General features: G+C 32.5%; 1 protein-coding gene and 1 non-coding gene across 2 annotated transcripts; one reads left to right on the top strand and one right to left on the bottom strand.

Annotated features, from left to right (window-relative positions):
• The first annotated feature begins 2,013 nt into the window (after positions 1-2,013).
• On the top strand, positions 2,014-7,673 carry LOC125808438 (uncharacterized). The gene is made up of 4 exons (XM_049488141.1): positions 2,014-2,349; positions 6,192-6,327; positions 6,439-6,753; positions 7,187-7,673. The coding sequence occupies exons 1-4, from the start codon at positions 2,066-2,068 to the stop codon at positions 7,457-7,459; spliced, it is 1,008 nt and encodes a 335-aa protein (XP_049344098.1). The 5' UTR covers positions 2,014-2,065; the 3' UTR covers positions 7,460-7,673.
• A 795-nt stretch (positions 7,674-8,468) lies between these two features.
• Positions 8,469-8,541, bottom strand: TRNAR-ACG (transfer RNA arginine (anticodon ACG)). Its single transcript has one exon. It is a non-coding gene; the product is annotated as a tRNA-Arg (tRNA).
• Positions 8,542-16,755: the final 8,214 nt, after the last annotated feature.

Genomic DNA, 16,755 nt, shown 5'->3' with positions numbered 1-16,755 from the left:
ATAATGCAATTATAAATAATTTAATTCTAGTTAGAGTCCTACGATATAAGTAGCCTAGTCCTAGTGTGACTCTAACTCTGTTGCATATGTTGATTGGATTAGGTTGTTAAACCTATTCCATATCTTCAGTTTCCTTTATCTTCAACAATTAGTAGCTAAGAAAATTATTTTTTCAATTAATGACAAATGGTTAGTCTTGTCCACTCAATATAATGATGAACTTATTTTATTATTAAACATAGGGGTGCACAAAATCGAACTGAAAATCGAATCAAACTGCAAATCGAAAAAACCCAACTAGTGGTTTGGTATTGAAAAAAAAATCCGACTATATTTGGGTTGGTTTGGTTTCAACCAAAAAAAACCAACCCGAGACCAAATGAACCCGACATTATATATATAATTTTAAAATTTTATTTTATACGTAAAAATATTTACTTTGATATAATTTTTAAATATTTCTTATACTTTTTCATAATTTTTATCTTTTAATATATTATTTCATGTTTGAAAGTTAGAATTGTTAATGGTCTAATAAATATTATAGTCCATAGATGTTGGTGATTATAATAAAGCTTAAATCAAAATCAAATTAATACTAATGCAAAAAGAAAATCAATTCAACACTAAGAATGACAATAATATTGAATATTTGTTCTTTAGTTTTACATAGGTTTAGACAATTAAAATACATAATCTAATTTTAAGTTCCTTTAATATTTGGTCATGTAACTAATACTTATTAAACTTATTTTAGCATGATTTAGTACTTTTAAATTATGATCATTGTCGTTATTACTTATTAATTTGCAATATTTGTTTTATGCGATTTCATTATTATTATTATTTTGTTGGATATTTTAGTGTCATTAATCATATCATATTTTGTGAGATCCAATGTAGATCCAACTTTCGATTCACTCGTGGGATCTGGGCGGTCCGGGGGGGACCACCACGTCTTTTTTGAGAAAAGAGGTCAAGGGGCTAAGTGACTCTCGAAAGTGTTATTTTCTTAAAAAACACCTTAGATAGTTGTATTTTGGTATGACTAAAGAAATATTTGAAATACAAGTAAATTATATGTTTGTATGAATATTTTACCGGAAAAATCTGAAAAAACCCGAAAATTAAAAAAATCCAAAAAAATCTGTTGAAAAACCCGAGTTTTTATAAATTCAAAAATTCGACACAAATGATTTGATTTGATATTTGAAATGCTTGAACCAACCCGACTATGTGCACTCCTAAATTTAAACATTGATTCGAATGAAGTAGTAATAATTTTGATAAAAAATAGTGAATTTGGTGAATATAAATGGTAAATTTAAAATTAGTTTGAAATAAAAATAAATTTTATATTGGTGAGAATAATCGTTATATGAGATATAAATAATTAAGAGGTAATGATATGAATAAATTTTTTTATTTACATATGAAACAAATGACTCGTAAATATATATAAATTAAATGTGAGTTTTTTTTTTACAAAAGATAAACTTGTGAGTCAATTTTTATATTTAAAAAATCACAAATCATGATTTTTGAAGAATTTGAGATTTGATCCCATAATATGAAATTATGAAATGAATCAGCGTGAAATCGTATATCCCAATGCTAATTTCAAGTCAGGATCAAATGCTTACTAATTTAATTATGAATTTAGTATATTTACAAAATGATACAAGTACCAAATATACATTAAAGCCGATCAAACCGACCAATACCCCCAACTAAAAGCCGATAAAAATGGGTACAAAGTACACCAGCATTAGCACTTTTCCGTAATTATCTCATTTAAAAATTCATTGTTTAGCGGGTCCCATTAGGTTGAAAATTTGACAGCGTTATCAAAGTTGCTGGTTTTTGCTTTTCTTGGATAAAGTAATCAATGCTACAAAACAATACTCTCCGATATTTGCACCAAATGGAGTATTTGATTTTCAATTTTAAAATAAAAGAAAATTTTTAAAAGTTTTTGTTAGACAAACACATAAAATTGTATTTTCAGATGAGATATTTTTAAAGTAAAAGCAAAAGAGAAGTGGAGGTATCAGCTGAGCTGAGGATGGATAGAGCAACACCTGTACGGAGCTCCCATACCACCACCGCCGATCTGCTCACCTGGTCGGAGGTTCCACCGTCGTCCAACTCTTCCGCTGTCGCTGCCTCCGCCAGTGCTTCTCGTTCACATCAGGCGAGTCGTCATTTGGTCATTTTTATTTATTGCGCCATTTGGGGGTTTTGCTTATCTTTTTGCTCCTTTCGTTGTTGGCAGCCTTCTGATGGAATTAGTAAGGCTGTGTTTGGTGGTCAGGTAACTGATGAAGAAGCTGATAGCTTGAACAAACGGTAAGACAGACAGACACACAAGTGATTTAATTCGTTTTTAGTCTCTTTGTTCTAGCATGCTTAATTTTTAGAAGTTCACATCTTTGCTCGACAGTATCATGTTTCTCCTGGATCTGAATGATGCATTTTTATTATATTATTTTTGCTGATATTCATCTGCTCATGCATGTCTTTCCTGATCTATATCTAATGCTTTGTTTAAACTGCAAGTTTGTTTAATGTGATTCCAAATCTCTTATGCTATCAAAATGAGCTTTATTTCTTTGGGAAGTTGCCGTAATTACTGAAACTCGGTAGGCGACGGGCCAATGAGCCCAATTGCTAACAACATTGTCTTCAGCATCATTGGTTTAATCTAAGTAGTGTTTGGCCATAGGATTTGGTACCCCAATTTTTGAAGTCTTTGAATTGAAATCAACCTTTGTTTATGAAATCTATAAAAAAAAATTAACTTCAATTTCAAATTCCAAATTCTTCCTAAAGTAGGGATTTCAAATTCTAAGTTGTGATTTAATTTTTTTTCAAATATAAAACTTGACCCATAAGTTTATATTCTAAAAAAAAAGATACATATATAATTCTAAATCTTGCAAAAAAGAAAAACCATAGTGGATGTGAAAAAATTGTTTGTACCATATGAGGGGATTATTGGTAACACCCAAATTATACCCCGAAAAGAAGTATAAAGCAGTTGTTGTTCAAATATAGAACCTAACCATGGTTAGAGGGTCAATCCCATGAGGAACATGGTTTGCACCTAGATCAATTGTGGTTATTTACTCTTTTAGTTGTATTATTTCCAAAAGGGGGAGTTGTGTAACAATCAATCTTTACGTATTCAAAAGTAAACAAGTAACAAAGTATCAATGTAACGCGTTTTTAATTAATGAGAGATGACTGGGGTTTTGTGATCCCCATGAGTTCACAACACAGTAAGACCATATATTAGTAACCTCTTCTAGTGCGTAGCCAGCGTAGCATGCAAGATTGTAAGTTAAGTTCACCTAAGTGGTTGGTCCCCCACCACGCAACTTGGTCCGTCTACCAGTGTTTGCTTTACTAACACTTACTTTTGATCCAAAATTAACTATTCATGCACAAGGTCAAGCTATTAGATGAGAGTTGATAGCTTCAAATCTCCGTTGTAAATCTTTTTTCCCATTCGTTACCCCTTAGGTCCAACAAGTAAGAATAAGACGAATTTTAACGTTGCATCCGTTAATCACCCAGTTGAATTTTCATCTCTCTCTCGTCACTCATCTGCCATTGGTAAAATCTTCCGACTACAAAATTTATTTGGTAGCATCCTCACTCCTCAGTGATTAACTTCTTCATTAAGGCTTCCTAAATAACTTTTGCGTCTTTGCAACTATAATATACATCTAATAGTTTGTTAGAAATAGTTTATTATATGATATGGCGACATACTTTATTGGCGTATTGCCATAAACTCAGACTTTTATTATCAACATATGCACCAGGTTGATAATGTAACAATGCATGTGCAACACCATGAACATCAAACAGGGAAAAAATCCATTCTTGCCACCTTTTGAAGTTCTGATTAGTAAATATTTCAATATTTGACACGTCCGAAAATGGTAAGGGCATATGATAGGACAACTGGAACTGGAGCAGTGGGGTAGCATCGACATTGGCAGTATCAGGAATAGTTTCTGTTCATATGGGTAATAACAAGTCGATATTGGATCTACGCACTAAAAGAGAGTGCTTGAACTGCTACTAAATTGTGAGGATGAATTATTAACTCTTAATGAATTCATAGTCCTTAAGGATAGTGTATTTATAGCAGTATATACTTGAAGATTTCACCTATATGAGAAGTTGAGTTGGGGTGCTCGCCTGCTCCTACTAGACTTTGGCTTAGTCTGTAGAGCTCTCATGAATAATGATGCACACGCATGACCTATTGGCATGAAACCGCGATGAACAACAAAATATGGGGGTCAAATCTCTAACTTATTATAAGAATCATGGGTTCATAGAAATTCTCTATTTCACCCGTAATTCTTTAAGTTAAGTTTTATTGGTCTAAGTTTGGTTCATAGTCCAAAAGACACCAAACTTGTTGCATTTTGATCATACATACTAAACCAACAAATCTCATCATCTTTTTCTTAAAATCTTTTGAAATATGTGGGGAATTGTTAGCAATATAATAATTATTTCAAAAGATTTATTTGGACATCGAGTTAGTTTGGGCCAAAATGAGACATTTTTCATGTGACCCTAACTTGATGACCAAGTATTGAAAGGGTTACATGCAAAATGTCTTACTTTGACCCATATTAACTTGATGTCCAAATAAATCTTTTGAAATAACTATTATATTGCTAGCATTTATTTATTTAAAAGAACATGAAATTATGTGATTTATTAAGTTGACGCCTTAGGATATTCGGACACTTTGTTTATGAATTATGGTTTGCCCATTTGGTAATATTGTATAAGAGTTGGGGGAGTTTTGATAGTTTTTCACAAGTTACGGGGTTTTCATGTTTATGTGAAAAAATAAAACTTAAGAAAACAAAGTTACATGACCAAATAAAATTTCAACTCCAAATCAATTTGATTTCAAATGGTCACACACATAGAGTTAACAAAGTGGTCACCACACATGGAGTTGAGTTGCTTGTTTGTGATACATGCCATTTATTGGCAGACATTTCAATTTATTCTTCTGCTGTTGATATCTGGACTCTGGTACATGTGTTTTAAAACTGGACATCTGAAGTATGTTGACTGGAAGTGAAAAAACTTCAAGTATTTCACTAACAAGTGAGAAGTATACTTGGCAAAATTTTAGGAAAATAAAAGTCTATGATGAACAGTTTTTAATGTCCTTAAGATCATATTACCAGAATCTGGAAATTCAGACATCATCAGGATTAAATTGGTGAAAGTTACAGCTTCATACTGGTTTCTGTTTGCTTTAAAAAGCCAAAATTATCATTCAATTTTATTAATACCCTCATCTTTGGCCTACTTGAAATAGGTTGTATAAGATTATATTACCAGAATCTGGAAATGCAGACGTCGTCAGGATTTAATTGGTGAAAATTACAGCTTCATACTGGTCTCTGTTTGCTTTAAAAAGCCAAAATTACTCAATTCTATTAATGCCCTCATCTTTGGCTTACTTGAAATAGGTTGTATTCATTTTTGCACTTTGTTTATGCTATTTTGGAGATTAGTAATTGTTTATGATATTTTGGAAACTAATATTGTTTAAGAATATGACTTAAATAAGTAGCAAAAGGCTGCCAAGAATTAAATGGAGGACAAAACGCTAAGTTGTTTGTCCTTGTTATGCACCATGATGTGATATCTATCTAGCATTTTCAATCTCCTCTGTTATCTCTTTACCGATCAATGATTTTGTTCAGTTAGGCGTGCGGAGATGAATGGCACTTCTAGGTTGACATTTAATTTTGTGTTAGTTTCTTTTCTCCCACCTCTTCAGACTAGTGGAAACAAAATCTGGATTGTGTTTAATGTTTTTGTCTTAACTCGTAATTAATTGAACCAAGGAAACTGATATAAGAGAGGAGGTCCTGTTTGGAAAAGAAATAAAAAATCCAGTGACTCGAGAACAACTTTGAAGTCATCTACTGTGATCCTCTTTTTTTTTGATAACCGAGAAATCCGTCTGTGACCCGCTGCCCTTTGGACCAATCACAGCCTTCTAAACTCGGTGGATAATGGGCCCGCCCCTCTACCCTTCTCCACTTAATTAACGGACTTCGCTTTGCATGGTGTGGGGCTTGAACCTACATCTACTGTGATCCTTTGGACTAAGTCTTGTTGAAACTTGTCTTCAGCAAACCTTGTTCAGGGTATAAACTAAGGGAGATCAGTGGCAGCAATATATTTTCTGATCATGATGAAGATGGTACATCAGAATCTGGAACTGATGATGGTAATTTTACTAACAGGACATCAGTGCGCATTGTTCAGGTATTTTTCTCCCCCTGTTTTTAAAGAAAAATGATAAACAGTGTGAGCATGCTGCCTAATTTGGAAACCGGTGAATGGAGATTTAATCAAAATACTTGTGGTGCATTGTAGCAAGCAGCAAATGGAATAAGCCAAATTTCATTCAGTACTGAAGAAAACATTTCCCCAAAGAAGCCTATCACTCTGACCGAAGTGGCAAAGCAACGTGAGTTGAGTGGAAATTTAGAAAGTGAGTTAGATAGCAAAGTCAAGAAGCAGCTATCAGATGCAAAGACCAAGGAGCTTAGTGGAAATGATATCTTTGGCCCTCCTGAAGAAGTTCCTCCTAGATCCCTGGCTGCTGCACGTTCCATGGAGTCGAAAGAAAGCAAAGACATGGGTGAACCTGCTCCACGAACTGTTCGCACATCTGTTAGAGTTTCTAATGTGAGTTGCCTTCATATTTCTTTGAAACAAATGATGAAGAGTTGAGACAATGTTGATATTTTTAATATGACGAAATTCCTCAGGTGGCTTTAAGTTGAGAGAAGTAAAGGTTAATATCCAGTAAGATGTTTTTAAACCTACTCTGGAAGTTACAAGAACTGGTCAATAACTTGGATTTAGTGCTTCAGGTGCCTTAAGAATTAAAAGAACAAAAAGGGTTGTCATCTGATAAGACTCATTTTTACTATGGAACCAGAAGAAATCGATGACTCAAGTGGTCTATTTTCTCCCTTGTCTGATGCTGTCTAAGATTGATGTTTATTGCATAATTGTTTTAAGATTCTCTTAGCTGTCTACGATTGATGTTTATTGCTTAATTTTCTTAATTTTGGCTTCTACTATTATTGGCTCTCATCTTTGCCCCATTTTGTAGCCTGCTGGTGGTCAAAGCAGTATCTTGTTTGGTGATGAACCTGTTGTCAAGACAACAAAGAAAATACATAACCAGAAGTTTGCAGAATTGACAGGCAATGACATTTTCAAGGGAGATATTCCTCCTGGATCGGCGGAGAAGACACTGAGCTGTGCTAAGCTGAAAGAAATGAGTGGTAATGATATATTTTCTGATGGAAAAATTGAATCCAGGGACCACTTTGGCGGTGTGCGCAAACCACCTGGTGGAGAAAGCACTATCAGATTAGTGTAATGTCATCAAATGGCTTTTATATTGACTTGTAGTGCCCACATTGCAGTTGCTTTCTGACTAGTTAGGACGTCTGGCATTTAGGATTGTAAAATTTGATGTGTCAATACTCTTAATTGGCGACAAAAATGCAGTGTGTTTCTCTGCTGAACTGTTGTAGGAGCTTATAGATTAGCAATTACCCATTCTATCTGCCACAGTTGGTTTGATCAGTTGATCTATGATGGGTCCTGTCTGATATTGAATTGAGTCATCCAGTACTAAGATCAGTCTGCCAGAACAGTAAAAGAACCACGGCCAACCCAAGTGACACTGGACCATAATGTTTAATATAAAATAACACAAATATAAATTGGAAGTTGAAGAGTCACAACTGTGTTTCAGTGTTGCTTTCAGCTATATGTTGATGAGCTCCTTTTAGTGTAAGCCTTGTTAGAAATAAGTATCTTTGCCTAATTTCTTGTCAATGCGTGGTTCACCTTGTCTCATCCATATTTCAATGCATTTACAAGAGGTTGCAGTTAAGAAATTTGCATTCTTTGCCTTATTTGTTGCCAATGCCATATTAGGAAGTGCAGTTTTGGAAGCCAATTCTAGCGATCGACTAGCACATGGTGTTGATACATACATTTGTACAAGAGTGACAATCAACTAGTTTGGATTTATGTTCGATAAATATATGACGGAGTTATATTTCTGCTAAGGATATCGATGAAAGTTTATTACAGCAACAGAAAGAAAGATATGCAAGTGATGTTCTGCTAAGGATATCGATGTATTGAATGTAAATTGTAAAGAAAAGGTTGTTCAATTTTATTTTTTTTAATTTTGTTTCCAAATTATTGAAATGTTACTTTCTTTAAAAAGTAATTAACTAAATAGTTTTAAAACTATTAAATTATAACTCACAATATTTTGTTAATAAGTATTTTTGTTATATGCCACATGTCTTCTGCCAGGGCAACTTATTTTTATCTCAGAAATGCAAAAATGGGACACAAGAGAGAGAGATCGATTCCACTGGGGATCGAACCCAGAATCTCTGGTTTCGTAGACCAGCGCCTTATCCATTGGGCCATGGAATCCTTGCTGTTGTCTTCTTTGTTTTTAAAAAAAAAAAAGAAGAAAAAAGGAGGAAGACGAAATAAACAAATAGCACTTAGCAGTCCCAATATGGGAAGGCTATTTATGTTTCTGCTTCAAAACAACTAGGAATAATCATGATTTCATCTTTTTTTGTGTGGACAAGTTGAGATAATGATAAATTATCTATCCAATATTGGCCTCTGTATCTAGAAAAAAGAATGTAGGTACTTTTAATCCTTTTTGTGTATCATAAAAAAAAACAACAATTATGGTAATCTTAGGATATGAGCTACTATTATAGTATACTTGTTTTCTTCATTTTCATAGCTGTCCAACTTTCCATGAAAAAGACTTGATCATCCAAATGTCCAGCCTGATAAATTTCTATATTAGTTGTGTACTTTTATATTATTCTTGTTGCAGCTCCAGTGTAGTCCCTCTGGCATGAACTTTCTTTCTCTGATCAGTAGAAGATAGTAGTATTATAGTTTGCCAGCATTGAGAAAAGTATATACAACTAGCACAATTACATATTTTGTAATGTGCTAAACAAAATCAAGAATAGCTTCTACGTTAATCACTAATTGAAGACATGCTGCACCAAAAAGAAAGTAAGGACATACATCTATCTTTAATTTCAAATACAGATTCACTATTGCTCTAAAAAATCGTAGCGGCTCTTTCCTTCCAAATAGACCATCAAATAGCTGAAGGGATCGAGTTCAAGACATTAGCAGAAGCTTTTCTCCAACTCTAGGCTGCAAATCCAGAGTTGGTATATATACCTGGACATATATATATAGTCCAAATGAGGTGTAAAATGTTGAAAAAAAGATTTCATAGCTGTGGCTTCAACTTCTTCTTTTGTTCGTTAGTGACTTACCTTAAATGTGTGAAGACGTTAGCTTAAACCTTTGTATTGTTCCTTTAATCTACGAGTTTCCACTATGTTGTCTGGCCTTTGGTACTGTGTCTCTCTTACGAACAAAGAAAGAATAAATAACAATTCTATCTTTGAGAAGTATTCAATAACGTCGCTCTTCTATTTTACGTTTTGATAATGTCTCTCAAATGTTTCCAAGTGCAACACACCACGTCAAAAAAGAACTCAATGGTTAAGCTGTTGCTGTTTTTGTCTCGATCGGTGTTTAGAGTTCATAATTTAGGCTTTCTTGCTCCAGGAAAAAAAATGTAAATATCTAAAACATGATTTTTCTGTTGTTACCTTATTTGAATTGAGACAAGAGACTCATGAGATAAGCAAAAACTGATTCAGATGCAATTAGCTGAGGCAACATTCAGGCAAAAAGTTGAAATATGTGTTTTGTTTTTGAATCTGATGATCGAAGACGAACAATATTTTATATGCAAGTATCATACCTTTTGGCATCAGGTATAATGCAATTTACTTTGACACATTAACCACTAAACATCGATCTGATTTGAATTCTTGAATAATTTACTTATATAGTTGTGTAAAGACTGAATGAAAGTAGTATAACGCTATGACGTGAACAAAGGAACTTGAATATCCATACCACTTGAACAATCTCTTCTCCTCCCTCTATCTCCTTGATTCGACAATTGAAATCTTCCATTGATAATTTTTACAGTGTTATTCCCAACAACCAAATTACAGATTTGCTTTACTCATCTTATGCTCATTGTCATTGCTTGCAAGATTTTTCTGCTGCAACAGTTGATGGTCTTCTCAGAATGAACTTCTTTTGAGAAGTCTCATCACCTTCATACTTCACGGATGATGAAGACCACCATCTTCGATCTATCTATCTAGTGGCGCTAGCTAAGATTCGTGAGCTATGGAAGGGATGGGGTTGGCTTCTCTCAAAAATTAATTCAACATACAATACAATACATTTGATTTAACATATTAAAATAAAAATGGTGTTATATGTGTATGTTTGTATGCTATAAATTTAAATGTTTTAGAATATGTACAAAATTTAAGTAGAACTTTTTTTGCTAGATTAAAAATCACCTATTTCGATAAGATAATAATTTTTTAGAAGACCCCTATATAGATATATGGTCCCATCAATATTATAAATTAATAATTCTTTAAAAGTACAAATATATCTTAAGACAATTTAGTGAAATATGATTTATTGTGTTTTTTTTTTTGTTAAAACTTAAATCTAGTTGAAGCTCATCTCTAACTTTTCTTATTGCATCAAAAAGTTTTGATGCTGTCTTTTCGAATTGCACTATAAAATTGTGAAGAGTTCTAGATGTGATAAGTGTTTCCTTACGCGTAACTGATTGCAAATGTATTGTATCATCTTCAACTTCATCATCAACTTTGTGTTTTTTTCCGATTGTAACCACAATTTCTTCTAAGTAATGGACCTCTAAACATGTATCACTTTCATCCGAATAATCCAAAAGGTTATTGACGTCAATATTTTTTGATAACCGGGACCATTAATTATGATCTTAAGATCATGAATGATGTTGTTACAAAACACTCTTTAAATTAATAAATAATAACTTATCAATTAAATAATACATCTACAAAATAATAATATTTCATGGTCCCACTTATATTAATTTGGTGAAGTTTTACTTTGTGTGTGTTTTCTTATTTAAATTAATAGTGTATCGTAAAAATAAATTACTTAATTTATTACAAATAAAATTGTTATTAATGGAAGAACATTTACAAAAATGACTCTTCACATGCCAATTTAGAAGAAATAATTATTCATAACTCACACCTCTTTAATTTCTACTCTTAGTAAATTTATTTCTCTTTTTATTTTCTTCTAATCATAAAATGATAATATTTTAAGTATTTGTCTTTTTATTATTCAATTTATTTATCGGGAGTAATTACTCATGGTCTACACCTCCTTAATATTTACTTTTATTAATATTTATAACCTCCATAATTTCCATGTTCATAACATCCAAACTTTAATTTGTAAGTTTATGATGTCTTATGGTATTCCTTTATTTCCCTATATAAATTCATATCTAGTTTTCTGAACATTCACATACAAGGTTATCCTTTCTCCTCTTCATCATATTGGTTTGTGAACGGACTACTATGAAATAAAAAAGAATTACATGGAGGTAAGAAATATTTTAATTTCAAGTCTTTCTTTTCATTTCCTATATTAATTTTTCTATATAAATCCATAGGTTTCTTCATGAAGATTCACATCCAATATTATCTTTTCTCTTATTCATCATATTGGTTTGTAATTTAATGACATATAACAAAAAGAGAAGTACATGAAGGTAAAAACGTTTCATTCTCAAGTCTTTATTTTTATTTTTATGTACTTTTTGACGGGTATTTGCCCTAACTTTCTTACCATACATAGGTTTTCCTTTTCCTAAAAGGAAAACATAATGTCTCTATATTTGGCTTGTCCTTTTCTTGTAGGAAAAAGTTTAAGACTTTATAAATAGAGGCTCGTTCCTTTTAACTTAATCAACATTTACAATGTAGTCCTAGGGGCATTGAGAGTTTTGGTTAGGGGAGAGAATTGTCGGACACAAGTTATCACTTGTGTGAACCTCTTTGTATTCCGAGTGAACTGGGTGACTATATTTTTTGCTTTCGTGGATTGCTCATCTCTTTGTGGACGTAGATCGATTGACTAAACCACGATAAATCTTTGTGTCTTTTGGTATATTTCTCGTTTGTCTTCTTACTCACGGTCTTTCGAGGTTTGCTTTGTTAGCTTCCGCATGACACCTGATTATTTTGATCCTAACAAGTGGTATCAGAGCTAGGTTGAGCCAGGTTCAGTGGTTTGATAATCGATGATTGAACCAAGTTAAAAATCAGGTGTTCATCTTGGCAGGTGTAGTTCTAACCGCAACTTATTTGACAATAATAAAGATTTTCATTGGAGAAATTATTTCAGAGATGTTCTCTGTGTCGAGAGATAGATTTGATGTAGGAGGCTTTGGAGAGGATATGGAAGCCGTTGAATATTATGTGAAAAGGGTGGAGCAAATTTATTTTGTCAAAAATTCAGGCCAAGGGAGAGATTTGTTTGGTATTTGCCCTGAGTTTTTTTTTTATTTTTTTATCATAAATAGATTTTCCTTTATCTAAAAGGAAAACATAATGTCTCCATATTTGGCTAGTCATTTTCTTGTAGGAAAATGTTTAGAACTTTATAAATAGAGGTTCGTTCCTTTTAACTTAATCAACATTCACAATGTAGTCCTAGGGGGCTTTGAGAGATTTGGTTAGGGGGGGGGGGGAATTAGTAGGACACAAGTTATCACTTGTGTGAACCTCTTTGTATTCCGAGTGAATTGGGTGAGGTTATTTCTCTTTATATTTTGTACTCTCATATCTATAGTGGATTGCTCATCTCCTTGTGGACATAGGTCAATTGATTGAACCACGATAAATCTTTGTGTCTTTTGGTGTATTTCTCGTTTTTCTTCTTGCTCATAGTCTTTCGAGATTTGCTTTGTTAGCTTTCACATGACACCTGATTATATCGATCCTAACACTTTCATGTTTTCTTAATATTTTATTAATCTATGAATTATCATCCTATTCATAATCCTCCAAGCAAGTATGATAAAAAAAAAATATCTTTGTAATAATAAACAATGTGTATGATTATTTTCTCTAACAATCAATTTGCGATTGATACTAACAATATAATCATATACTTTAGTTAGTTTGATTACAATATTTGTTAGATTTGAAGAAATGAATATTGTTTATTGTTAATACAATTGCAAAAAAATAATCGTACATATATTGTATAAATTAGATTTCTTTCTTTCTTTTGATATAATTATTTTTTAATTGGTATAATATTTTATTTATTTATAATTATATTGAATTTCTTATTCAATTTGTAGCATATGATGAAGAGTTTGACATAGGGTGCATAATATGTTAGCGGATCTACTTGCAAAGGAAGATAATAGAAGGAAAAATTTGAAGCATACTTATGAATTACTTTTGCTAGATTTTTTTCTTATACATTGAATAATTATAAGTAACTTAGCTATTTTTACTAAAACATTTTTTAACTTTGGTTTGTATTAACAACTTAGCATAGATATATTGACAATACTACTCATTTGGTCTTCTACTATCCTATTTTTTTTTTTTTGTTATGAACCACAATTAATATAATTATTCTATTTCAATCAAAAGAATTATGACGATCAGAAGTTTCATTTTTATTAGACTCGCAAAAAAATAATTAAAAATAAAATATTAGTTCTATGATATCCTTTTTTTTTTGTTTTAGGTATGTAACAATATGTTTTCATCACTATTCTTTTTCGTTTGAAATGTATTTATAATTTATTTATTTTCATTTTTAATTTACTTTGTCAATGTAATTATTTTTATATATATTTTATATGTCTTAGTATTATAACTAAGAAAGTCTATCATCTATATATAATATAATTACAATTTTTAACAGGGGAACTTCCGCATATAGCGACTCAAAAATAGCTTAATTACACTCCATAACTATAGTTTGTTAATTACGAGTCGCATCTACATGTTATAGGGATGAGAGTGGTGAGCGATATTGGAGAGGGAGGAGAGAGGGGAGCGAGAGAGGGCAGAGAATGGGAGAGAAGTGAATAGTATATGTATATCGATTAGATAATTGTATTTATGTAACTGGTATACATATGCATTTGTATATCTAGCGAGCGAGAATGGGAAAGGGAGGAGAGATGCGAGCGACATTGGGAGAGGGAGGAGAGAGGCGAGCGAGAGAGGACAATAATTTGTATAATTCACATCTTGTTTGTATAATTTGCAGGTACGTTTGTATAATTCATGTGTTTTTGTATAATTGAGTAATACAAAGTCTGAAATTATACAAATATGATAAAACATGAAATAACAAATTGATACAAACATAAACATTTGAACTTTAAACAGTTATACAAATTACATTATATAAATTATATTATACAAAATCCGAAAACTATACGTTTATACAAACTTTAAAAAGTTATACAAAAACAGATTGAATGTATATGGTGATAAACTGAAAAATCAAAGGAAATCATCGTCATATACAAATACAAATCATTGTATACAATACAAATCAAACGAAGAATTGTTAGTTGCGAATTATACAAATGTGGCGAATTACACAAACATGGCTAATTATACAAACTCGAAGTCAGCGCACGTAATTAATGGTTAATGTTAGTTGCAAGTGGTAATTATAGCAAACTATAACTATGATGACTAATTAAGTAGTATAAATTTGCTTAACCGTGTAATTTTCCCTTTTAAAAATAATAAGATGACACATCTCTTATAACCATCGATCATTTGTTTCTCTTTGTTTTTTTTTATCTCCCCCCTCACTTATTTTCACATTCATTGATTTATTTTTACAAATAAAATCAATGCATAATTAGTAATATATTTATAAATAAAATTATACATTCAAATTCTTTATAACTCATATCTTTTCATCTTACTTGTAACTTCCACTCTTAAATATTTTCATAACTTTTGTGTGTTTTTTTTCATAATATTTATTTAATGTTTAAAAAAGTATTGTAAATCAATTTAATAATAAAGACACAATGAAGAAATTCAATTTTAATTTTTTAGGAAATAAGAATTTGTATATAGAATCAAGTAATCCTATAAAAGATAGAGAAAATTTAAATATAAAAATTATTTTAACGTAATAACCTCGTTATCAGTATATAACACTCACCAGCAATGACCTCGTATTAATAGCATGCTGGTTGTAAACAAATCTTGCCGAAAATGACCTCGACATCAATATCACTAGCCGAAACTATTTCTCTTCGGCATAATCATCATATGTCCCTTCACAGTGCACGTAAATCAATACAAATAAGCAATTCTACACCACAAGAAAGAGACAATATCTCAAGTAATTCGAATCCATAATAATGTCATCAAAGCATTTCCTCAATCAACAATTTAGGTCCACAACAAAATCTAAGATACCCTTCTGGGCCACTAGTGCTTACATTTGACATGTTAGAAAGTCAAGCACCTAGAAACAAAATCGGCAATATCCCTCTTCATGCCACACCACAAATAATGCTGGCTCAAATCATGATACATCTTCGTAGCTCCCGAATGAATGAAATATCGAGAATAATGGGCCTCTTCAAGAATCAATCTAATCAACTTGCCCACTTTGAGCACAGAAATGCCTTTGATCCTCAAAACACCATCAGAATCAATGACAACCTCATTGGCTTCCCCTCTCAACACTTTCTCTCGAATAAGACACAACTTCTCATCATCAAAATCGTGCTGACAGGTTTGCTCAACTAAGAAAGAACGAGTCTCTATAAAAGCAATCAACCACTACTCTTCTCAGAAATCTGCAATCGGACAAGACTATTGGTTAACCTCTGAACATCTTTAGGCAACAGTCTCTTTTCAACACTTATAGAGGCAAGACTCCCCATACTAGAAGTCTTCCTACTCAAAGCATCAACCACCATATTTGGCCTTCCCCGGATGATACAAGATGGTGATATCATAGTCCTTCAATAACTTAATCCATCTTCGCTGCCTCAAATTTAGAGCCCTCTGACTGAATATGTACTGAAGACTCGGATGGTCAGTGAATCATAATGCACCCCATACAAATAATGTTGTCATAGCTTAAGCACAAACACTATATCTACGAACTCCAGATCATGCGTAGGATAATTATTCTCATTCGTTTTCAACTGCCTAGAATCATAGGCAATTACCTTCCTCTTCTTCATTAGAACACCACCCAACCCTACTCTAGAAGCATAACAATAAACAGTAAAGTCCACATGCTCCTTGAGTAAAGTCAACACATGAGCTGAATTCAACAAGGTCTCTAGCTTTTGAAAGCTCTCCGCACCCTCATCAGACCACTGAAAGCTCACACTCATTCGAGTCAGTCTGGTCAAAGGAGATGTAATGGTGGAGAAGCTCTAAAAAATTCACTTGTAATAGCTTGCAAGTCCTACAAAACTTCAGATCTCAGTAACTGGAGTATCGCATGTCCTACAAAACTTGGATCTCAGTGACTGAAGTTGGCCTGGTCAAACCTCTAACTTCCTTAATCTTGGTTGGATCCACCGAATATCATCCTTGGACACCACGTGTCTCAGAAATGCAACATAATCAAACAAAAACTTGCAACAATTTCTCTTCCCTCAACCTTTGGAGCACGATCCTCAAATTCTGATCATGGTCC

This window comes from Solanum verrucosum, unplaced genomic scaffold, assembly GCF_900185275.1.
Source record: "Solanum verrucosum unplaced genomic scaffold, falcon-dt-bn FXZP01000112.1, whole genome shotgun sequence".
In the NCBI taxonomy this organism is placed as follows: Eukaryota; Viridiplantae; Streptophyta; class Magnoliopsida; order Solanales; family Solanaceae; genus Solanum; species Solanum verrucosum.
Note: the sequence above shows the minus strand (reverse complement) of the source record. Positions and strands in the feature narration are given on the sequence as shown.